The sequence below is a fragment of the Misgurnus anguillicaudatus genome, unplaced genomic scaffold (assembly GCF_027580225.2).
Source record: "Misgurnus anguillicaudatus unplaced genomic scaffold, ASM2758022v2 HiC_scaffold_32, whole genome shotgun sequence".
Taxonomy (NCBI): Eukaryota; Metazoa; Chordata; class Actinopteri; order Cypriniformes; family Cobitidae; genus Misgurnus; species Misgurnus anguillicaudatus.
The window spans coordinates 3761141-3787523 of record NW_027395282.1 but is presented as its reverse complement, the minus strand read 5'-3'; the positions used below and the strand labels follow the sequence as shown (position 1 = coordinate 3787523).

General features: G+C 43.3%; 1 protein-coding gene across 2 annotated transcripts; it reads left to right on the top strand.

The window, feature by feature from the left end:
- The first annotated feature begins 1175 nt into the window (after positions 1–1175).
- LOC141363078 (uncharacterized) lies at positions 1176–26314 on the top strand. 2 transcript variants are annotated; one of them, XM_073865586.1, is made up of 8 exons: positions 1176–2014; positions 16013–16360; positions 16434–16545; positions 17889–18028; positions 18165–18485; positions 23618–23827; positions 25306–25448; positions 25632–26314. In XM_073865586.1, the coding sequence occupies exons 1-8, from the start codon at positions 1969–1971 to the stop codon at positions 25650–25652; spliced, it is 1341 nt and encodes a 446-aa protein (XP_073721687.1). In that variant the 5' UTR covers positions 1176–1968; the 3' UTR covers positions 25653–26314. The 2 variants fall into 2 exon arrangements, with proteins under 2 accessions (XP_073721687.1, XP_073721686.1); XM_073865585.1 differs by lacking the exon at positions 1176–2014 and having other exon boundaries at positions 15589–16360.
- The last annotated feature ends 69 nt before the right edge of the window (positions 26315–26383 follow it).

Genomic DNA, 26383 nt, shown 5'->3' with positions numbered 1-26383 from the left:
CTGTACAGACGAAACCGCAAGGGTGTCGGTTTCAGATTTATCCACTTTAGGACCAGGTTTCAAAAAATAGCGGTTTCACTCTCTGAAATCGCCGGATCCGTGTGGATGAAACGCCAATATGATAACAAATTTATGCGTATACAGTGATTCGCGTCTCCGTGTGGACAGCCCCTTAATCTCCTCTTGTCTCTTATCTTGTGCTGGTTCATTGTGTACAGATGTGTTGTACTTTGTTGAGTTCATGTTTGATTTCAGTCTTGTTTTATATCAAAGTCTAGTCGGTATGTCATGTTAGTATTTTGTATATCATGTTTCATTTCATTTATTATACAGGAAAGAATAAAAAGTAACAGCAAGGTACAATTTAAAACGGGCCTGACTCAGTTTAAAAACTGGTTTCCAGCAGGTTCCTGTTCTGCAGAACATAAAACAATAAAACACATACCATATAAAACACACTCATAAACTACACAAATACAAGGACTATAAACATCAATGCAATCAATACAGACAGCTAGGACAATTTAACAACAATCAATGAGTACAAGTGTAACTGTTCAGTAAATAGGATTTGTATGTTTTTTTGAAACATGTGATAGATGGTTGCTTTCTTATGTTATATGGAATATCATTCCAAATTTTGGTATATATGTAAAAGAAAGATTTCTGACCATAGTTGTTTTTATATGAGGGGACTGGTATAAGTTCCTGTGATACTGACCTAGTGTGACGTACTGGTCTAGTATTATCTAATGGATGAATTGCATCAAATATTGGTGTAGTAGCATTTTGAATTTGAAAATAAAATGTAGCAGCATGACTGTTTATATAATGTTGAAAAGTCAGCGCATTTGAGCGTTTCAGTACAGTGCAGTGGTGAGACCATTTTGGGAGATTACTGTGAATTTTAAAAGCACGATTGTATAGTCGTGCTATTGGTTCAGTAATTTCCTTAGTTGTAAGAGACCAGACTGGAAGGCAATAAGACATTGTAGATAACACCACTGCATGTAAGTACATTTCAGAAACAGAGGAGGAAAGATATGATCTGATCTTATTGTATACAAAAAAAAAGTTTCTGATTCAGTTTTTTTGTTAAATCAGAAATGCGATCCCGGTATGTAAGATGTAAGATGTTTAGTGTTGTGTTGCCACCTCGTGGGTTTTTGTTTTCTGTGTTTCATATTAATAAATGTTCACTTTCCCCGACATCGTCTGCGCTTGGGTTCTCTTGTTCATTGTCAAATCCTCACACATCCTATAAGGAATTTGCAAGCAAAGGATAGATCTGAGAGGGGCTTGAAAATATTTTTCTGTACAAAGGGAGGCCGGTGGAACAAGTTTTTTTGTCTTATACCATGTTATGTTAAGCAGTTCAAAATAAAATAAATCTGTTTTTATATGTCCAACTTAATTCTATATACTCAATATTATTGTCGTGCAATTTAAATGAAAACCCTTCAGGCAATGTTGGGGCATGTGGGGCTCCAGTTCCTTGGACTTTCTTTATGGCCCCCAAAATGGTAAACATGCCACTGTTTACAGGAGTCTCCAACAAATACCAGCTACACGTAAAGATAAGCATAGTTGTCAGATTATGTAAAATTCAAGCATGTTATAAAATGATTTCCTTCTTCTTATGCTATGAAAAGTGTCAAAAAGTGAAGGAGAGTCTTTCTTTAACATCCGCTTGAGTATGATAATCAGATCATTAAATGATTTACCACAACTTCAGATATTGACACAACTTTACAAACCGGTTGAAGTCAGAGATCTCCACGAGCACGTATGTATACACATGTATATGTATTGAATCTTTGAAATATTACAAAAAACAAGCATTTTAGTTGTGTTTTATTTTACTGTAATAACTGTCTGATGAATTGAGCGTCACAATGATGTTTTGTTTTTTTCTCAGGAATAAGAAAAGAGTTTTGGGTCTTTTGTGACTTTCTACAAAACTACATCATGAACTTCAGACTCTCATCATTGATCCTGCTGTTACACATTCAAGGTATGAACACTTTTGAGTAGATGACAGTTTTGTGGTTATTGGACATTTGGGAAAAGCATCAGTGTTGTTTACTGCATTAAGACAGTGATATAAGTCAAGGGTCAGGACAAACCTTAATTATTCAAACAAGAAAATGTAGAAGCTGTCACTTGGGCGATACCCTTTCAAAAGTAAACTTTATTTCTACATAAACAGTGCGTATCTCAAAGGTACATATTGAAACATCTGAGGTATGTAAATAGTTCATATTAGGACATGATGTTTTATAAACAAGGTTTGGGAGGAGCTGATCAGTCAATGAACACAGCTGGCTCTCGATTATTGAGCAATGAACACGGCTGGTTATCAATCACTAATCAACACAACAACTTAGTACCAGCTCTATAAATAATCAAGACTCCTTACCCTCATTCTCCGGAATTATCGCAAACCCACCTCCACCCCTTCACCTCACTACGTACATTTAGCTAAGCACCGGGGATAACACGGGTCAGGGCACACCCCAGGCCTGGTGCTCCTTCCCCGGTCAAGGGACGAACGCTCCGAACTCGGGGGGTATTTCCCGAGCTCGGAACCTTCGCCCCGGGACAGCACGCCACACACGCATATTAGCAGTCCCACTTTATTGTCAGTGAGGCAAACTCGTAAAACACTTTTCTGACAGTGTAACTAAAGACAAGCTGGAGAGCCCAGAATGTAACCACAAAGTTGTCTTCCTACAGACGCTTTACATGTAATTTACTGCTTTGTGTTTGTAAGGGTGGATTCACTACAGCGGTTCAGTCTGTATGAACGCTGAAATGACTGAGAAATGTTAACAGCAAGAACTTCTTGTCAATTTTCACCCTTCTGTAATTTATATCGGTGACAGAAATAAGCTCAGTTATGATAGCAAAATATGAGGGAGAGCATTGCTAGAATATAAATATATTGTATTGATATAGAGTTTAAGTATTAGCATTAAATCAAAACTAAATAACAGATTTGTAAATAAAATGCTTTAATAACAGCACTGACTTAAAGTTACAATTTAATCGGTTACACTAAAAGCCTTCATGTAGTCAGAGCCGATGGTGTAGTGGTCAGCGCTCCAACATGTGGTGCTTTCGCACTTTCGTCGACCCGAGTCCGATTCCCGGCTCGTGGTTATTTGCCGATCCCATACCCCTCTCTCCTCCCTGTACTTTCCTGTCCTCCCCTAACCTCACTATTGAAAAACGGCAAAAACTGCCCAAAATATATGTATATAGGTTTCTTCAAGTCTATGTTTTATATGCTTCTACGGAAAAGATGAAATCTTTCAATTGTGGGAAAATAGGACATTTATTTTGCGCTTGTCCGGGTAAAGACAAAGAGAACAACAACTCGCTGGCTGTTGTTAATGTTGGGAAGTGCAGGCTGGACCCTCAAATGTTGATCCACCTATAGCGGATGATAGTGTAGCGGAGGAAAGAGCAGTAGAAAACCTGCCCGTGAATGAAAGTGTGGCGATTCGGATAAGTGAGAGTGTAACTAATGAAAGTTGTTCAAATACCGAATCCTCCAAAACTATTAACAGGTCTTAATACAGATACAGTGAATAATAATGATAGTGACTTTACTGTTTCACAGCCTAATTCGCATTGAAATAACCCTGAAATGGTGACAGAGACGGAACAAACTATGTTTAAAGTTCCTTCTAAAAGGAAAAAATCTGGAGATTCACAAAATGTCAGAGCTAAAAAAGCGGAGGTAGAGGATGTGTTTGATGAAGATGAAATGGAAAGTGGCAATGAATCTTCTGATTCTAGCATCAGTTTGTCTTAGATTGATTTTTCATGAAGTTGATGAGATCAAACTCTTTCTTAGGGCTACCAAAAACAAGAGTGGGGTTTGTGTAAAGCAGTTTTTCCTGACTTAAAGCAGTTGTGGATAAGACACTTTATGTCAGAAAGGTTGTTTACAAACAGAGAGATTTATAGACTCAAGAAAATAGTCACTTCTGACAATGGTAATGGAGGTAGTGATAAAGCCTAATAGAGCATTTTTAGATGTGATGTTTGTGTAAAGAGTGTTGCTTTTTTCTTCTTGTTTTTTTCTTTTTCTTTAACTATTGGGGGAAGTAAATATTGCAACAGTAAATGTTAATGGAGCAAGGGAAATGGAAAAGAGGGCAGAACTGTTTCAAGTGATTAAGCAAAGAAAAATGTATGTTGCCATGTTGCAAGAGACACACAGTGATTCAAGGAATGCTGCTGATTGGACAGGAGAGTGGGAGGGGGTGTCTGTGTTAAGTCACAACACCTCACTTAGTGGAGAAGGAGCTATTCTTTTTACTAAGAGTTTTACTCCACACTCATATCAGATTTATGAGATAATCAAGGGTAGACTTTTAAATGTGAGAGCAACTTTTGGAAAGAATTTTTACCCAAACTTAATATTGGGTGGTGATTTTAACTGCACAATGTCAGATTTGGGTAGAAATCATGTCGAAAGGTTTTATGTTTTTAAACATCACTGTAGTATTATAAAAAAGCATATAATTACTCCATTAAGTTTTTGGGATCAAAGCATGGTACAGTGTGCTGCATTATTAAACTCCATTAAGCCAATGAGTGCATACTGGCAACTTAATTCTAATTTGTTGGGTGATAAATATTTTTCAGGAAACCTCTCTGCTGCCAACCTGCTCAAGAGTTTTGCACAGCTCCCCAAGCATAACAAAAAAAATTATTTAAATGTTAGGTTATTTAAGTGTTATTAGCCATTTCACATGCTTTTTTTGATTTTGCCTTTTATTTCCCCTTTTAAGAAAATGTTCAAGTTGTTTTGGAATGATTTTGTTATGTGGTGTAGGATGAACCCAAGTGCAGACAGAGATGAATGAACACTAAAGACTTTATTAAGAACAAAACAGAAAACAACACCCACGAGGGGGCAAAATAACATAAACAAGATACTTAAACAAAGGGAGAGAACACTAAACAAGACTAGATCTTAACTACACTTAACACTAGACAGGGTGAATCTGAACAATAAAATTGACTAAATACAATAAACACTACTAGACTAGACTTCAAAGACAACATACTCACAGGTTTTAGGAACAATGCACAAGCACAGGACAATGAATACAAGAGGATTAAATAGGGGAGCAAATCAAGAGGGGAACAGGTGATATAAATCAAACAATAATGAGGGGGATGACAAGGGAGCGGGGTAAAAAAGACACAGGGAACACGTGGTCTAGTAAACCAATACCGAGACCACGTGAACCCACACAAAACATGGGTCTGTCATGATTCTGCCACAAGACTAGATTAAACAAAGGACAAGATGGCAGAACCATGACAGAATCCCCCCCTAAAGAAGCGGCTTCCAGACGCTCCCCAGGGGAACACTAGACATGGGACAAGACAGACTGACAGATAGACAGACACCAAGAAAACATGACAAATAACATCAATGGGAGACAAGAATACAATACAAGAGGGTTGGGGTGACATAATAAAAAACACCAAACAAGGGAGGGGGGGCGGAGGCAAAACAGTGTTCACAAAAGGAAGTCCAGGTAGGGTGGAGCTGGGTGGGCAAGGGGTCTTGGGTTCAGGGGTAGTGGAGAGCTTGGGACGAGGAGTCCGGGCAGACTTGGTGGGGAGCTTGGAGGCAACCGGCTTGGTTGGGGATGCAGGCTGGGAAAGGGGAACAAAAGGAGGCAAGGCAGGGTTCCAGGGCGTGGTAGGGGTAGACAGGGGAGCAGATGGGGGCGAGCTAGGACTCACAGGGTAGGAGAGAGAGTCAAGGGAGGACATGGAGACAGTAGCAGGGGACCAGGCAGACGAACAAGATGACAGTGCTGGGGAGGAAGCAACAGAAGGAGCTGGAGAGACAGGGGGCGCTGCATCCGGCAGCAGAGACGAGACAGGAACAGAGACAGGGGCGCTGCGTCCGGCAATTGAAACGAGACAGTGACAGGGGGCACTGCGTCCGGCAGCGGAGACGAGACAGTGACAGGGGGCGCTGCATCCGGCAGCGGAGATGAGACAGTGACAGGGGTCGCTGCATCCTGCAGCGGAGACGAGACAGGGACAGTGACAGGGGTCGCTGCATCCTGCAGCGGAGATGAGACAGGGACAGTGTCAGTGTCAGTGGGCACTGCGTCCGGCAGCGGAGACGAGACAGGGACAGTGTCAGTGACAGGGGGCGCTGCGTCCGGCAGCGGAGACGAGACAGTGACAGTGACAGTTTCAGTGACAGGGGGCGCTGCGTCCGGCAGCGGAGACGAGACAGTGACAGTGTCAGTGACAGGGGGCGCTGCGTCTGGCAGCGGAGACGAGACAGTGACAGTGTCAGGGGGCACTGCGGTTGGCTGTGCAGACGGCAGGGGCTGCAGCGGTGGCTGCGCAGACGACGAAGTCAACCCCCTTTTCCTCCTCTTCTTACTGGGGCGTGGTGCAGACGCCATGGCAGGCGAGGGGAAAACTGTGGTGGGAGCAGCAGGTTCCGAAGAGGACCCCTCGGATGGTGACTCCAACGAAACTCTCCGCTCTCGCTTTCCACGTAGCGACATGGGTGGGGAGGAGCTCTCAGGGGCCAAAGGAGGAAGACTCGGGTCGCCAGACGCCACCACTCCCAAGATACATCCCTCCGGGATAGATGGCAGCGTGGCAGATGGTGATCCCATGGTGGGTACCTGAAGCTCCTCCCGACACAACTTGTCCACCACCTCATGGAACGGGCGGCGGATCAACTCCTCCCGTTCAGGCAAGGGAGGAGGGACGTTGAGCCCCGCGATGAAATAGGAGTTGAGGAGGGTCTCTGGCAACAAAACCCTTCTCGCTTCCACCGCCAGGGCATACCCCTCAGGGACCCCTTTTGCTGGGGAGGAAATGGGGCCTTGCCCATCTTCATGTTGGCGGCAGTCGACTGCCACCAAAGTTCTAGGTCAGCCGACTGCCGCCTGGCGGGATGACACGGGTTGTCTGCTGGGTTCTGTATGGGCTTGTGCATTCTGTTATGTGGTGTAGGATGAACCCAAGTGCAGACAGAGATGAATGAACACTAAAGACTTTATTAAGAACAAAACAGAAAACAAAACCCACTAGGGGGCAAAATAACATAAACAAGATACTTAAACAAAGGGAGAGAACACTAAACAAGACTAGATCTTAACTACACTTAACACTAGACAGGGTGACACTGAACAATAAACTTGACTAAATACAATAAACACTACTAGACTAGACTTCAAAGACAACGTACTCACAGGTTTTAGGAACAATGCACAAGCACAGGACAATGAATACAAGAGGATTAAATAGGGGAGCAAATCAAGAGGCGAACAGGTGATATAAATCAAACAATAATGAGGGGGATGACAAGGGAGCGGGGTAAAAGAGACAAGACACAGGGAACACGTGGTCTAGTAAACCAATACTGAGACCACGAATCAAACAATAATGAGGGGGATGACAAGGGAGCGGGGTAAAAGAGACAAGACACAGGGAACATGTGGTCTAGTAAACCAATACTGAGACCACGTGAACCCACACAAAACATGGGTCTGTCATGATTCTGCCACAAGACTAGATTAAACAAAGGACAAGATGGCAGAACCATGACAGATTTTAGAACCACCAAGAGTTCTTTTAAATCTTTATGACAGTAGTGGGACTTTGCAAAGGTCCAGGGCCCGGTTGCATAAAGCACCTTAAGTGTAATTTTCCCTTAAGTTCACCCTTATGTTTTCCTTAAAATTAAGGGTGTTGCAGAAAAACCCTTACGTTTTTTCTGTTGCGTCTCCATGGCAACAATAGTATTTTATAACAACAAACCGGGGTCGCTGTCATGAAACACTTTACGATAACCTTTACCTAAGAGAACCATTTAAGGGATTATATGCAAAACACTTTAATTATTCTCTTGCAGTAGTTAAGGGGAATTTACCCCTTAAGTGTCATACTTAAGGGAAAAACTTAAGGTGCTTTATGCAACGGGGCCCAAATAAACAGTTTTGTGTGCAGTACACTCAGAATGTCACTAAAGACAACCCTTTGAGCATGAACATTTTGGAGACTGTAATTGTAAAACTTCAGGAATTGGCTAAAACCAGGGACGTCACTAGGATTGGAAGACAGGGGGGGCTCAGCCCACAGAGTATTTGTAACTTGTGTTTGCAAAATTTTTGCACTCACATCTGAGCTACAATTATGTCAACAACCAGTCAAGAAACCAAGATGTTAACAAGTAAAACATGACAGACATATCCTCCTCTTCCATTTCTACTCTGTTAAATAAAAGTTACTGTAATGTTAGCTTTTAGACACATCAAAGCTGCATGGGGGAATTTAGGCCAGACTTTGCTCCTGATTAGTTATTCTATAAGCAATGACTTAAATGCTATCTGTATGCTTTTGTAACTGTATGATAAAGTAATAGCATACTATATCTAATTTCTATATTAAGTTGTCCACACACAGAATGCTATGGTGGATAGGTTCAATCAGAGTGCAATTTTGTTTGACTTGCATACAGTTTAACCCAAGAACTAGAGTTTTAAAGTCATAGTGATATTTGACAACACACAGGTTTGAGCATTTCTCAATTTAAGATGATTTATTCTGCCAAATGAATACAATGTATAATATAAATCAACAACAAAATATCAGGGAAAACTCCGAGTCGAGTCTCATGCGAATGAAGGAAGTTTATTCAGAAAAGGAGAAACAGAAATATAGAAAACACAATGATCCTCAGTCCACTGGAGATGACGAAGACCTCACGCGGCGACCAACGATAATCCTTACTGACGGTAGAAATTCCGATGGAGAGGTAATCCACACAATCAGCACGAAACTCCCCGGAAACCCGGAAAGGCTGGTGTACTGCCTAAAAGCGAGGCAACCCAGCTGCACCGGAGAAGGACAAAGTTCAGGTGAAGAAATCAACACAGTCACACACCGGCTGAGGATTCCGAGCTGATGCTAGCATCCAAATGTCGGCGACAGGATCTGAGATGAGAGCAGAGAAGAGCAACAAAACTACCAAATGACTGACTGGACTGGACGCGTGACTAGGATCAACCTTGACAATGAGCGCGTGACAAGAAACAGAACAGAGGAACATAAATAGAGATAGGAAACGAGACAGAGCTGGCAAATGATTACAGAAACGAGCGGGAGGGGCAAGTGCACATGTGAGGAACCGTCACCAACCGGTAAACAACAAACGCACACATACACACCACAGATCACCCAGGAGTCGTGACAGTACCCCCCCCTCCATGACCGGCACATGACAAAATCAAGGGCTATGTGTGACCAGGGGCGGGAGGGGACGGGCAAAGATCTAAGCAGACCAGCGGGGGGTTGATTGGATGCTTTATTACGAGCACAGACTGAACAGGCTAATACAAACTGTCTGACATCCATGGCTATAGAAGACCACCAAAAACGTTGACGAATGGCAGCCAACGTCCTCCGAATTCCCGGATGGCCGACAAACCTGGATTCATGACCCCACCGGATGACATCGGAACGCAAACACTCAGGAACCCATAGACGACCCGCTGGACACTCCTCCGGCACTTCCCCCTCTCGGCCGGCCTCCCTCACCCGCTGCTCGATTCCCCAGATGAGAGCACCGACCACCCTCCCCCCCGGGAGGATGGTTTCGGTCCGCTCGCACTCGGAGTGATCGAACAGACGAGAGAGGGCATCAGGTTTAGTGTTCTTAGAGCCAGGCCGGTACGAGAGGGAAAAGTTAAAACGGTCAAAGAAAAGTGCCCAGCGAGCCTGTCTAGCTGTTAATCTTCTGGCCGAACGGATATATTCAAGATTCCTATGATCCGTCCAGACCAGAAAGGGTTCCGAGGTTCCCTCCAACCAGTGACGCCACTCACCCAGAGCGAGTCTAACCGCCAGCAGCTCCCTATTACCTATGTCGTAATTACGTTCCGCTGGGTTTAACCGGTGAGAGAAAAAAGCACACGGGTGCACCTTCCCATCAATGGACGACCGCTGAGATAAAACGGTGCCTACTCCGACATCAGAAGCATCTACTTCCACAATAAATTGATTAGCCGGATCAGGAATGGAGAGAACCGGTGCAGAGATAAAACAGGACTTTAACTTATCAAAGGCTTCCTGAGCCTCTCCATCCCATCGGAAATGCAGCTTAGTGGAAGTGAGAGCAGTAAGGGGTTTAGCGATCTGACCAAAGTTCCGGATGAAACGCCGGTAAAAATTGGCGAAACCCAAAAATCGCTGAAGCTCCTTACGAGAGTCGGGTACTGGCCAATCGGCGACCGCTTTAACTTTCGCGGAATCGGGACGAATCTCTCCCTCGGCAATAACAAAACCCAGGAACGAAACCGACTGTTTGTGGAACTCGCACTTCTCCGCCTTAACAAAGAGCTGGTTCTCTAAAAGCCGTTGTAAAACTAGGCGAACATGCTGGGTGTGTATCTTCATGGAGGGAAAAAAGATGAGAATGTCATCAAGATACACAAACACAAACTTATTAATCAATTCTCCCAGCACCTCATTTACCATAGTTTGGAAGACAGCCGGTGCGTTACAAAGCCCAAATGGTAAAACGCAGTATTCCCAGTGTCCTGATGGTGTATTAAAGGCTGTCTTCCACTCATCGCCCTCTTTGATGCGTACCAAATGATAAGCATTGCGCAGATCCAATTTGGTAAACACGCGTGCTCCCTGTAATAGCTCGAAAGCCGAAGACATTAACGGTAAGGGGTACTTATTCTTAACAGTAATGTCATTAAGCCCTCTATAGTCAATGCACGGACGAAGAGACCCGTCTTTCTTCTTAACAAAGAAAAACCCAGCACCCGCTGGAGACGAAGAGCGACGAATGAGACCGGCATTAAGTGCTTCATTTATGTATTTATCCATAGCCTCTCTCTCTGGTTTAGCAAGGGAAAAAATTCGACCCTTAGGCGGAAAAGTACCTGGGAGGAAATCGATGGAACAATCATATGACCGGTGAGGAGGTAGGGATGTGGCCCGAGCCTTACTGAACACTCGATGCAGATCAGAGTACTCCGCCGGGACCCCCGAGAGATCGGCAGCAGGAATCTGAAAAGTAGAACACAAAGAAGCAGAAGGAGCCGGACCAAGACATGAAACATGACACGAAGACTTCCAAGACAAGACAACACTGTTCTGCCAATCAACGTGAGGATTATGTTTGGACAACCAGTCATGCCCTAAAATGACTGGTGATTGGGATGAATCCAACAAATAAAATTCAATTTCCTCACGATGATTGCCAGAAACAAACAAACTCACAGGGGGTGTGCGATGGGTGATCATAGCCATGTGCTGTCCCTTTAACGTCCAGGCAGAGAGAGGGGATGACAAAGAGATAGCAGGAATATCCCAGGATCTAGCCAACCCGGCATCTAGGAAACTGGCCTCCGCCCCGGAATCCAACAAGGCCTGCGACTGGAAGTTAGACTGATTAAAAATCACAATGACAGGTAGAACAGTGCGGCTTACGGGAGGTTTGAGAGATGACACGCCCACCGAAACTCCCGAGCTCATCGGCGGGCGGTACCTTTTACCGGACATGAAGCGGCGATGTGCCCCGCCTTACCGCAGTATAGACACAATCCACTCGACAGGCGACGTTGTTTCTCCGCAGCGGTAAGGCGGAGCTTACCCAGTTGCATAGGTTCCTCTGCATAAAGCGATGGTGATGAAGCCAACTCCTCTGATGAAAAAGCGATTTGGCGAAACGACCGGCGGAGCTCTCGCTGATGGTGTCGTGTTTCGATTCTTAGCGCCAGGTCGATCGCCGCCTCTAGAGATGTAGGAGGGTCCCGTGCAGCGACTTCGTCCTGGATGGAGTGGTTGAGACCCTCGAGGAACTGAGCCCGAAGCGCCGTATCATTCCACCCGCTGGTGATGGCTAGCGTCTTAAATGAAATGGCGTAATCCGTAACGGATGATCTTCGTTGTTGTAGCCTCACCAGCTCGGCTGCCGCCATGTCGCCTCGGAGTGATCGATCAAAAAGGCTCAGCATCTCTCCCTCGAGAGCCTCAAACGAAGCCGTGCACGGGGCCTTGGCCCCCCAAGCAGCCATTCCCCATTCCCTCGCCCTCCCGGTGAGTAAAGTCAAAACAAATGCTACCTTAGACGTAGGGCTGGCAAATCTCCGGGGTTGGAGGGCGAAAACTAGGGAACACTGCTGCAGGAAGGCCCGGCAGGTGTTGGGGTCGCCGTCGAAAGTGGGAGGAGTCGCCGCGTGTGGCTCACGATCAACGTTGGGCGGGGCTCCGCCAGACGTAGGAAGAGATGGCCCTCCGATCGGCTGGGTGATTTGGTCCAATCGGATACTTAACTCCGAAAACCGTTCTGACAAAGTCCGGAAGTCTCTGGCAGCCGCAGTAAGCAGCGATGAGTGCTGAGCGATAACCGCCCCTTGTTGATTAAGAGCAGACTGCACCGGATCTGAATCCTCTGAATTCGCAGACTCCATCTCTGACGTGCTCATTCTATCAGGGAAAACTCAGAGTCGAGTCTCATGCGAATGAAGGAAGTTTATTCAGAAAAGGAGAAACAGAAATATAGAAAACACAATGATCCTCAGTCCACTGGAGATGACGAAGACCTCACGCGGCGACCAACGATAATCCTTACTGACGGTAGAAATTCCGATGGAGAGGTAATCCACACAATCAGCACGAAACTCCCCGGAAACCCGGAAAGGCTGGTGTACTGCCTAAAAGCGAGGCAACCCAGCTGCACCGGAGAAGGACAAAGTTCAGGTGAAGAAATCAACACAGTCACACACCGGCTGAGGATTCCGAGCTGATGCTAGCATCCAAATGTCGGCGACAGGATCTGAGATGAGAGCAGAGAAGAGCAACAAAACTACCAAACGACTGACTGGACTGGACGCGTGACTAGGATCAACCTTGACAATGAGCGCGTGACAAGAAACAGAACAGAGGAACATAAATAGAGATAGGAAACGAGACAGAGCTGGCAAATGATTACAGAAACGAGCGGGAGGGGCAAGTGCACACGTGAGGAACCGTCACCAACCGGTAAACAACAAACGCACACATACACACCACAGATCACCCAGGAGTCGTGACACAAAAAGGCAGTATTTTACCAGGTAAGCTATTGATATGGATCCTTTTTAAATTGGCTACTGTATAAATACAATAACCTGATGGCGGAAGGAATAAAAGATTTGGAGTAATGATTACTGTATAATATGTACTGTATGACTGCTTTCATTTTTGTTTCACATGTGTATCTGTGGAGAGTGTGGGCATTTACTCATCTTTAGCCTACTTTTAGGTAACATCTACCGTACGTATTTAATATTTAATTTATCACATTGGGGCAGTTTCCCGGACCAGGATTAGCTTAATCCAGGACTAGGTCTTAGTTTAATTAGGAAATATAAGTAGTTTTAACAAACATGCCTTACTAAAAACATTACCTGTGTGCATTTTGAGGTAAAACAAAGGGCCCTGATGTATTTGAAGATATGTAAGTGCAAGTTGTTTTCAGTTTGGAGAGCTCTTAAAAGTGTTTAAGTCTAGGACTAGTCTAATCCCTGTCCGCGAAACCGCCCATATATGATTAAAATAGTCTCAGGCCAAGTTAGAATATAGCTAGCATATTAAATATAAGGAAAAAAATGTAGTGTATGCTATGCATAGTGCCTAGACCTGCCAACAAATGCTTATTGTTATAAGAAATTCAAGAAAAGAAAAGAAAAACTATCCTTAGACCTATAGACCATTACTGACCTCAATCACACCGGGTCCGGCTCCCTCAGAATCAACTGGCCTGCCAATCTCCTGCAGCTGCTTCTCTTTCTCTCTCCTAAAATATTTTCTAATATCCATCTCATCTGCTCAATGAATTGAAGGATACAACAGTATTGCATTAACAGGGACCCTATGATGACATTCACTGACAACAACATTCTATGGGGATTGATACTGTTGAATATGCCTCTTTTAGAGATATTTTATTTTAGAGATATTTTATTTTAAAGATTATTAGGCCTATATTGTTGGCAAAGAATAAAGAGTTGTGATTATTGCTGAGTTAACAATTTCTTGTATTTTGCTTGTGCAAGACTAAAGTTTTTCATGACATAGCAAACCAAAATATTCCCATTCCTTTACCTCAAGAAAACGTAGCTAAAGGTAAGCAGCCAGCAGGTAATTAAAAACAACTTACAATTTCACTCCTCCGTATCACGACACTTACCAATCTTTATTTCACCATTAGCGTGCGTACTAGCGTGTGTATTAGTGATGGGCAGTCCGGCTCTTACCATTGATTCGGCTCTTTCGGCTCAAGCGCTGGCTCTACATTTTAGTGATGGCAGTCCGGCTCTTTTCATAGATTCGGCTCTTCTGGCTCGGCTCCCTTAGAAGAGCCGGCTCCCCTGCATGCGTCTGAAGATTCGGCTCTGCTCGTTCGCTACAAAGAATCAGCTCTTAGAGCCGCTCGTTCGCGAACGACCCATCACTAATACTGGCAACCGGAAGCGATCGCCGTTTTCCGGTTTGGTCACTTGACGTTCGACATCCAGCGTATTCTGTCCGACTTGTCAGATGTTTTTTTGTAGCTGGATATATAACATTTGTTGAGTCTAAATATTAATGAGGATACGGTTTTTGATAAATCAAATTTTACTGTTGTTCTTATAATCATTTAGGGGGGCTTAGGAACATTTTGGGGTAGCTTCAGCCCCCCTAAAATAGGCCTAACGACGTCCCTGGCTAAAACAACTGGAGATCAAGGTTATTTAGATTCTTTGTCAAAAAAGAAGTTACAATTGGCTTCAATCTGGAGAGGAAAAATGGCCAGAACAAGGATATTAATGCCCTTCGATCTGAGGCTGGTGGATTGTTAGTAGAACCTGCGGACATTAGAAAGAGAGTACTTTCGTTTTATGAGAATTTTACAAAAATGAACTTGGAGCAGAGTATATGGACGACAGTGAATTTTTTTAAGATTTACCCCAGGTGTCAGAAGAAACCAATACTGGAATTTCAGGTACCTTGAACATCTGAGAGCTGAGTGATGCACTTAAAGCCATGGAGTCTGGAAAAATTCTGGGATTCGATGGCTTGCCAGTGGACTTTTATAAGTCATTCTGGACTGAACTGAGTAATGATCTGCTGGAGGTATCGAACAAAAGCATGGCAGAAGGACAGCTACCTTTGAGTTGCCGTAGAGCTGTATTAACCCTCTTACCTAAGAAAGGCGACCTGACTGACATCAAATGTTGGCAATTGGTTTCATTACTCTGCAGTGACTATAAATTACTCTCTAAGACATTGGCCAATAGGTTGGCTGGGGTGTTGGAGTGTGTTATTCATCATGACCAGTCCAGACCTATTGTGTCCCCGGTAGATCAATATTTGACAATATTTCACTGGTTCACTGTGTATTTGAGGTCTCCAAAATGCTAAATTTTGGCCCATTTTTTGGGAATTTAGCTTATTCACCGTATCCCCCAGAGTTAGATAAGTCCATACATATCGTTCTCATCTCCGTGCATGCTATAACTCTGTCTGATGCAACCCTCGCTAGCTTAGCTTAGCACAAAGTCTGTAAGTGAATGGCTCCAGCTAGCAAACTGCTCCCAATAAGTGACAAAATAACGCAAACATTTTCCTATTTGTGATTTTTATATTCACACCGTGTACAAATAACAAGGTGATATGAGACACACAATCTTTTAACAGTATACATACTGGGAACTATATTCTTAGAAGGCGAAGCACTGCTACATGGGCGGAGTGTTTTGCTCACAGCACCCAAGAAGCCCCCTGATGAGGTTCGGTCAGAGTTGTGCAAATCACTCCGCCCATGTAGCAGTGCTGTGATCAAGTAGGTCAGATTTAAAAGAATGTTCTCTAATGCAGGATTTTACATTTGGATCTCAAAAATATGCTTACATTTGTACATTATACTGTGTTACAAATGTCAATAATATTTCATATTTATTTTCAGGGTCCCTAACATTTGATAACTTTAATGTAACCTGTGATAAACAGAAAATTTGTGCTGTGACGGAGGACGAGATTACAGTGAGTTGCGATTACTCAAACATCAACATCAAAACTGGGTTCTGGTTCAGTCAGAAACAGAGAACAAACTGGAGAAACAAAGATGAACCTGAAGATTTGACTTTAGATTCAGATTACTCAGGACGCGTGAAGCAGTGGATCACTGAGGATAACTCGTATCTCATAATATCAGATCTGAGAGAGAGCGACAGTGGAGAATATCAGGTCATGATCATTATGAAGGATGGAGTTAAACATCTCAGCTCAGTCACAGTCAATCTAACAGTCACAGGTACATTTATATTCTCATCAGTCCAGTTAAACTCTTTTCATTTCTCATCTAATGTAAGGTTTTGATTATTTAGTTTTACAGGTGAAGATAAATCCTGAATCTAGAGGACGGCGAGTAAAACTAAGCTGTGATTACGCCTGTCCTTTTACCAGTGGCGTGTCGTGGGGTTTGAGTCAGGGCCTTCAGTAAGCGTGTAAACCACATACATACTCATCTGTTACAGCTAACGCACCCATATGCAAATAATGCACATATTCGGCTGCACATACAGGCACTCAGCAACATGACAGCTAATCAACAATTAGCCTAAAACAGTATGCTAGGTAAGGGTGGGTTGAACTCAGACTAAATTTCACTGCATGTATCAATAAATGTAATCCCCCTCTGCACACTGTGTACATAGTGTTACATCCACATGCCACAGTAGGCTACTATCAGTGCAACACGAACCACTCAAAAACAATGTGCATAACCCCTTAATAATATTATCAGATACAAACCACAATCTGCATGATACAATACTAATACTACTTTACCAAGTAGTAAAACACTCACCCGTCACTTTTCAGTCACATACCTGAGTACATGAGAGCTGTGCTGTGATACTAAAGTCAGTCGTCTCATTCACCATAAACGCCACAAAATTTGTTTGTTTAATTTCTTCTTTGATGTGATCATTTAACACTTCTGCCATTTATTATATAATTTTTATTTTTCCTGAAGTTCCTGTAAAAACTGTGGCCGTGGCAAGATGATGTCGCAAGTCAGCATCATGCTCCGCTAATAGCGTTAACAATTCCAAGTAATTACCCCTGTTCAGTGAATCTCTGGATTCATCGTGTCCCCTGATAATTCTTGCCGTCCCAAAAAGAGAACACAGCCACTAAGAACCTTCAGAATTTCCCGGTTCTTTCTGACCCTCTCATTGTGGACATTGAACTCCCATTTTCTCTCCGTTAAGTTGCAAATCCACACGACATTCAGCAAACGTTTTTAAATGCACAATTGACATTATGGCGCTCGGAGCCTTTGTGTTTAAGGGCTGCCTTCGTGAAGCTGTTCAGACTGTCAAAGCCAGAATCATTCTATGTCCCTTTACTCGTATTAAAAAGTAAACACGGCCAACAAAATAACTTCTTGTGCTGAGGGCAACAAGATTGCGTATATTTGCAACAGCGGATGTCATTTTCTTTAAAAACTGAATTTCACGCTCACGTTGGAAATTTACGACAGACGTTAGGGGTAGCGCTGGGCACTTCGCTAGACCTAGAGGACGTGCTGTCAATAAACGTCAAAATTTGATTGGTTGATGTTTCTGTCACTAATGATTGTAACAAATCAGATGTGTTGTCTTTCAACACAAGCCTAGCAGTATCTGTAAGCTGATTTTTATGTAAATTTTTGAGGGTACTCCGGTTCAACCTTAACAAAACTAACAAATTTTGCGGACATTACACCAAGGAAAAGAAATAAATAGCATACTAAAGAAAAAAACATTTAACACTTTAAAAAAATATATTTTTTATAGGGCCAGCAGAGAAGGCCCACTACGGACACGTGGTTACAGCTGGTTCAAGAATGGAAAACATTTAACACTTAGCCACAGCATATTTGTGTCATCCATTGGAAACACTAACAGTTATTCCTGCTATCCCTCTTCATCTGTGTGTGAGTCTGACATTTATAAAATATTTAAATTAAAATGGAAGAACAAACTTTGCAGTTTTCTTGTTGATTCATATACAGTATGAGTGTGTTTGTAATTGATTGTGAATGTTACAGCAGTATTTTGTGACTCTTTCAGGTCTTTCTAACAGTAGCTGTTGGGCTGTGACTTACACCTCTACACAAGTTTGTGCTTTAGTGGGATCAACAGTAGATATTCACTCTTCATACTCACATCCCACTGGATATACAGTAGAGAAAACATACTGGGATTACTATGATCAAACAGAACTTAGACTGCGTGAGGATCAACAGTTTTCTAGTCATTTGGATTTTTTGCAAAACACACTGAGAATCAAAGACATCAACATGAGTGACACTGGATTTTATTACTTCAACATCATCACTAACACATTAGAAGAAGTCTCTGCTTATCCTGGAGTCACTCTTACTGTTACAGGTAACTGCTCATAATAAACTCTCTGTAAAGCTGCTTTCACTGATCAGATTTGATGAATATATTTATGATGTTTTGGGTCCTTACATTTTTTGTTTTATTTATCTTTAGTTAAACATGAGTAGATTACATTTTAAATATAAAAATGCCAATGCTATCAATCATTTGAGTTCCCTTTCAATACAGTTCACTTCGCATTGCATCAGTTGCTGACACTATGGGGGAAACTCCTGTTTACTCCGCGATTGAAGCCTATTGGTTAACATCTGTAGAAAATACAGACCAATGGCGTTTGAGCCCCGCGCGGGGCGTGGCCCACGCCCTTATATAAGTTCGGGATAAAGCGTCAAAAGCTCACTATTTTTCTCCTTCAGCGCGAACCTTCTCGCTGCTTCGAAGAAAAAGCCCTTACTCGCGGTCGATCTGAGCACTGGAGCGGACTACTACACACCAGCGCGTTCCCCTGCCGCTTTCCAGTTGAGTATAAAAGAGCGAATTTCATTCTAAAAGAGCAAGAAGCACATTGAGATAATGCCACTTCGGCACTGTGGCTAATGCCGAGCCCCTCTGCGTGTGGGGGACCTCCATAACGAGTGCGTCCTCTGTCTGGGTCCTGCCCACGCCGAGGCCGTGCTTTCCGAGGTGGGCTGCGCCCACTGCGAGCTCCTTCCCATCACGGTGCTGTGCTCCCACCTCGATTCCTTCAAGAGGAAGGCTTCCCATGCTCTCCCACCTAAACAGCAGCGGAGCCGTGAAGTCGAGAGGCGCCTTGAGTCCACGCCAGCTCATCCCCTGCGTGATCCGTCTCCTTGCCGTCGTCCTGTCACCTTTGTCCATGAGGACCAACGCCGAGTGCTAGCGGCATGGTTTCCTTTGGGTCCGGTGACACCGTTAAGCTGATGTCATCCTCAGAGTAGTTAGAGGATTGGGCGTCTCCCACGTCCTTTCCTTAGTGGACGGCGCTGACGACCACGGCTACACCAAGCTGCCGCAGCTCGAGGAGTCTGTCGCTTCCCACCTCTGCCCGTCCTCGGCCGGTGGTTGGAGGGCAAAGATGAATCACCCTTCGAAGCCCTGCCGTCTAATATCAACCTTGGCGTCGAAATCCTACGCTGCCGATGGCCATGCTGCATCTGCTCTCCACACGATGGCAGTGCTGCAAGTCTACCAGGCAAAGCTCCTCCGTGATATGGACGAGGCAGGCCCTGACACATCATCCTTTGAGGACCTGCGCAGCGCGACTGACCTGGCCCTCCGCGCTAACAAAGTCTCCACTCAGGCTGTGGGAAGAGCCATGGCTAGCCTGGTTGTTCTGTAGAGACATCTGTGACTGAACCTGACAGAGATCAAGGACACGGATCGGGTTGCCCTACTTGACTCGCCCGTGTCGCCGTCGGGGCTCTTCGGCTTTGCTGTGGAAGGGTTTACCCAGCGCTTCACTGAGCCACAGAAATCATCGCAAGCTATGCGGCATGTCCTACCTAAACGATCTGCCTCAGCGTTTGAGACCGGGTGCCCAAAACCGCTGCCAGCTCAGCACCCCAAGCCAGCACCAGCACAACCCCAGCAGAGAGCTGAACCGGAGGTTAAGCGCCAACGTCCTTCATGACCGGCTGCTCCACCTCGACGCCGCGGTCCCCGTCCTAGGATGAGCTGAGGTGACAACCAATTTTTACCTTTTCACGAAAAGAGCTAATTTCCTCCTCTGTACACACACACACACGGCTCACCGTCCATAAGCATATCGTTGCTCGTTGTCAAACTTCATGTTTGGCAATCCACCCCCGGTATGCCCAGCTGGATTCTAAACGTGATCCAACATGGTTATTTACTTTAATTCGCTTGGAGACCACCCTGGTTTTGTGCCGTTCTCTACACCGCTGTCCCAGACGATCGCATGCAGATCCTCAGGGAAGAGGTGTGTTCTTTATTACTAAAAGACGCGATAGAGACGGTCCTGGCGGATCAAAGGGAATCAGGCTTTTACAGTCGTTATTTTCTCGTTCCAAAGAAAGACAGCGGCTTCAGGCCGATATTGGATCTACGCGTTTTGAATCACGCTCTTGTCAAACGGCCATTCAAAATGCTTACACCCAGATGAATCATGGCCTTAATTCGACTGGGCGACTGGTTCATATCAGTGGATCTGAAAGACGCTTACTTTCACATTCCGAAAGCTCTCAGACAGAGCGGCATCCGCATATTGAATTACCTCGATGACTGGCTTATTCTAGCCCAGTCGGAGAGGGAAATTATCGCGCACAAGACCGTTGTACTCCAGCATTTGGAGAATTTAGGGTTCAAAATCAACCTCCAGAAGAGTTTGCTCACCCCCACGCAGCGGATCGCGTTCTTAGGCATGACGCTTGACTCGATAAAGACGCGAGCATGGCTAACACCGGAACGCACGCTCATGGTCAGACGCGAGGAAGTGTTGTTCAGAGCGGGTTCACATCTCCCTCTCAAATGATTCCAAAAAATGCTGGGTCTTATGGCGGCAGCATCCCCACTAATACCGTTGGGAATGCTGTTCATGAGACCGCTTCAGTTTTGGTTGAAAGTGAAAGTTCCGCCCTTGCTTGGTTGTCGGGCCGCTTATTAATCAAAATTACGTACAGCTGCGTGAAAGCGGTTTCGATATGGACATCCCCTCACCTTTGGTGACCACGGATGCGTCTGCGATGGGCTGAGGCACGCACTGCGACAGCGAACCCGCCTTCGGTATGTGAAACAACCAATTGTCTCAGCTACATATCAATCACCTCGAGAAGTGGGCGGTAATCCTAGCGCTACGACACTTTCGACCGAAACTCCAACATCAGCACGTTCTAGTACGGTCGGACAGTATGACGGTGGTCTCATTCATAAACCACCAAGGAGGGCTGAAATCTCGCTCCCTGTCCAGGCTTGCGAAACGGCTTTTATTATGGGCTCACGTGATTGTACGTTCGTTGAAAGCGACTCACGTACTGGGTGTAGTCAATACGGGTGCAGGTACATTCTCTCGTGCAACGGTCCGCCGCCAGGAAAATGGAGGCTGCATCCTCAGACGGTCGAGGGAATATGGACCGTCTTCGGCCGAGTGGAGATTGATCTGTTTGCATCAGACGAGAACGCACATTGCCCAATCTTCTTCTCGAGACACCATGATGCCCTGTTGCAAACATGGCCGGCGTGTCTTCTGTACGCTTTTCCTCCGGTGGCCTTTCGAGCCTCTCGAGCAGGTGGACCTGCGAGCTCTCGTTTAAAACCGCTCTCCTCCTGGCGTTGGCATCGGTTAAACGAGGGGGCGATCTGCACACGTTTTCAATTGACCCGTTGTGTCTTGAGTTCGGTCCTAATGATAGCAAAGTGATCCTTAGACCGAGAGCAGGATACATTCCTAAAGTCTTGACCACGGCATTTAGAGTTCAGGTGGTTTCACTTCTCACCCTCCCGCCGGTGGACGGCGAACAAACCCCGAACACGCTCTGCCCCGTCAAAGCGTTAATAATATACAAGGACCGATCTGCCTCATACCACAAGTCAGATCATCTGTTCATTAGCTTCGTGCACCGCTCTTTAGGTATGCCGCTCACTAAACAGAAATGGATCGTCGAAGCCATTGCTTTAGCTTACGCCTCCCTGAATGAACATTGTCCAGTTGGTGTTAAAGCCCACTCTAAGCGGGGTATGGCTTCATCATGGGCTTGGTCTACGGGGATTTCTATCTTTGACATTTGCAATGCGGCTGGCTGGTCCTCGCCGTCTACGTTTGTCAGATTTTATAGCCTGGATGTCCCTGCCTCATAAGCACAGGTCTTCTCGGCTTAACGTTCACGCGACTGCGTTTTTGTATGCCTTCACGGTGCGCTGCGAGCTCACCGTCATGGCTATGTATTACTAAATTATTCACAGCTCGTGGCGCGCTCAGGGAACCCCCCGTCTCGTGCTCTGTTATATGCATCATTGTGCATTCAGAAACTTCACTGTATGCGTATTACTGTCTCATATATGGTGCTTACACTTACGCTCGCTAGAGCTATGTACACGCTGGGTATAGGGCCACATTCAGTGTCTCTCCGGTAAGGGCACCTCAGTCGGTTATGTATGCACGGCGGGATGGGATTATGTTCCCCCATAGCGTCAGCAACTGACGCAATGCAAAGTGAACCGTATTGAAAGGGAACGCTTATGTTACTCAAATAACGGGAAATAACGGGAACGAGGATTGCGTAGCTGACCCTGCTACAAACATCTACGCAGCAAGTGTTATTCGGCTGCACGCTTCAGTCGAAAATATTAGTGAGCTTTTGACGCTTGATCCCGGACTTATATAAGGGCGTGGGTTCAAGCGCCATTGGTCTGTATTTTCTACAGACGTTAACCAATAGGCTTCAATTGCGGAGTAAACAGGAGTTTCCCCCATAGCGTCAGCAACTGACCCAATGCTCGTTCCCGTTATTTCAGGGAACCGGGGTTACGTGAGTAACCTAAGCGTTATTCATCTGAATTTTTATTTAGTCTGAACACTGTATGATGTTTATGTTGTGAATTTTACACTTGTTTTTGAGGTTGTCCATGTTGAAAATAATATTTTGGCTACTGCATATATGATGCTGCTGTATCTCAATGGCTTTATTGCTGTGGAATCTTAACTCACATAACTAGCATTACTAGTTACACTATGCAGTTTACCAGCTTGCAAGCATGGTTGACCGGATGCTGGTGAATATTGTTAATATGTTGGTCAAGCAGCCAGGCCAGCAGCAAACCAGCACTTACCAGTCTAATCCAGTATTAAAATTGAAGCTGGTATAAACTGGTTTCATGAGTTGTCACACAGTCTCTACCTGTTTAAGTAGGCGATTTGTGGCAAACTTGCAAAGTCACTCAAGACTTTATGTTGATGTAGAGGACACTCATCAAAGACGTTTTTATATACAAAAATATTTATGTTGCACTCGTGCATTTGACAGGTGCTTTTATTTAAAGCAATTTAAGTTGTGTTCACATGATATATTTTATCTGTATGTGTGTGTGTTTGACTGCATGAACTTGCTATTGTTCACATCATACTGAATTGAGCTGAATCAAACATTTCAGGCCTAACTTTAAAAAGAAGTTGACGTGAGTTATTTTTTATTAAATTTCAGATACACGTGTGATAAGCAGCCCAAACCCTGTGATAGATGGAGAAAAAGTGATATTAAGCTGTTCAACCAAATGCCCTCTGGATAACAAACATACTTACATCTGGTATAAGAATGGACAACAGGTAACAGATGGATTGACATTATTAAACAAGCTGTACCTGGACTCAATCAACAGTGAGGAGCTACAAGAGTATTCCTGTACTGTAAGAGGTAACACAACATCTCATCATACAGCTGATGAAATTATATAAGAGAGAGTTTCAGTCCTTCATGCTGATTGGTTTATTCTTAGTCATAACATCACCACTGAGCTACTTTAACCCTTATGTGTTGTTGGGGATGTTTTCATCCACTGCAAGTTTTTTTTTACTCTTAATTTGGCCATAACTTTCTCTGTGTTTTATTTTATCAAATTGAATGATTTTTGGTGACAAATCTTATATTTACATATATTTTAAGAAAATGCTTTGAAATTTTTCAAAAACTCAACGATATACCGTGGGCAAATTTACTACCCTTTCGTGTTGTTAGTGGATGAAAACATCCACTAAATTCAACGGCTATAAAAATGTATCAGATGAATATTTTTTCCATTTTGTTTTTCATAAATTTGTTAATCAACTTCAGTACTGATCAAAACTACCAAATCTTCACAAAAATTCCATGATTTTAACTTTAATTGCCAAGTTTGCAGTACTCCATAAAACACAACGTACAAGCCAGAAATTAAGCTTTGTTTTTGCACAGGGCTAATAAAGGGTTAATAGTGCCACATGGTGATCAACAGTAAAAATGACAAATTTGACCTCTTACCAAAAGGAAAAGCCAACATTCAAAAATTGAATGTTGATAAAAAGGTGTCATAGCTCTGCAATTAAAAAATGTGGTTATAATGGAAGTCAATGGGGAAAAACAGCCACTAAATAAGGAAAAAAAAAAATTAAAACTGATGCTACACAAAAACTAAAAATGCTTCAAAGCCAATGTTTTTACCAATCTTTGACATGCCCAAGACTGTGAAAAAGGTTTTAAAAATCCAGGTTACAATCACTTTTATATTGAAAATCTGTCATTTTGTGTGTGTTTTATCCCAAATCAGTGACACCACTTATAAACTTGGCAATTAAAGAGTTAAAATCATGGAATTTTTGTGAAGATTTGGTAGTTTTGATTAGTACTGAGGTTGATTAACAGATTTATGTAAAAAAATTGGAAAAAATATTCATCTGATACATTTTTATAGCCGTTGAATTTAGTGGATGTTTTCATACACTAACAACACGAAAGGATGTAAATTTAAACAAACAATGCACAAGGATTAAGTCTCATTGTGTGCAGCACTCATAGCTGATCATTAATATTGTATAAGTTTTATTTTTTATGTCAAACACTTCAGTATATCTCACAATGAAAGAAACATTTGTGTCATTATTATTTTAATTTATAGAAATTTGTTTTATCAAAAGATTTTATTTATTTGTCTCTGTGTCAGTCTGTAAGTCACGGGTTAAAGGTCATTGCTCTCTTCAGTTGTGATGATATTCATAATGTAGCACAGCCTCTCATACCTGCATTCAGATGATCTATCTGATAGATTTACTGTATTGATTTTAACATCATGAATCTTTGTCATTTAAGATGAAGAGTAAAGTTATGTTCTGAATTTTTTGGGGTTTGTCTTTCTTCAGATTCAATGGACAAAACCAATAAAACAACTGACAGAAACAATAAAGAAATGGACAAAGCCACTGAAGCAGTAGTGGACAGTTCAGTGTTTGTCCGTCTGCTGGTGTTTCTGCCTCAGTTTCTCATTAGGAGCTGGATGGATCTGGTAAGTAAAAATATCAAGTAAAACTTAAAAATGCATAACATACAGCATGAATAAATTGAACTCATCTAAAAACAAAACTGATGACAAACAAATAGAGGTGAGAAATCTGTATATCTGTATGTTAAATAAACTAATGCTCAGATTTTATAACATTATCTCTTTCTGTGTGTTTGTCATTGTTAGATGTTGAAGGTCTGTGAGTAGATCAGCTGTCTGTCCATCAGAACTACTGGAGTGATGTCACAACTCTCTTTATGACATCATCACCTTGCAACAGTCTCTTAGCAGTGACATCAATTACATTATTTACAAATATTTTCTATGATTTTGTCTCTTCTAGATGTCGACTCTTCAGTGTATTTAGGTTTCATTTAGGACTCAGTAGAAAATCTTTTGCTTATTCTGCACTCTGGTCATGAATTAATCTTCAGAATATAACAACAGCTTGATCATTTTATTACCATGGGAAAGTTTAAAGCACTTATATATGAGTTATGCTTATAAAGTAAATTTTTACGTTATAAGAAAGTTATTGCTAGGCTTGATTTTTACATTACATTTTAGTATTTACAAATATTATTAAGAGTCCTTTTAGTGCATCTAAATTTTGTTAAATTTGTTTTTATTGTACTTTTTACTTGAGGTGTGGCTTCTCGGTTGGGTCTCCCACAGGCCGGGGACACACCTAATGATTTTTCGCACTGATTATGAATGTAATTTGATCATAATGACTGATCATGCAAGTGTTTCCCCAGCGTTATGGGCCTTCTTGGTTAAATAAAGATTTAAATAAAATAAATATAAAAATCCTTGATTCTGATTGGTCAGTAACTGTTTTATAAATAGTAATGCATTTGACATTGTGCCATATTATTATTATATCTGAATATAGTCACAGGTTGCAGCCCAACATCAACATCAACATCACTCTTCAG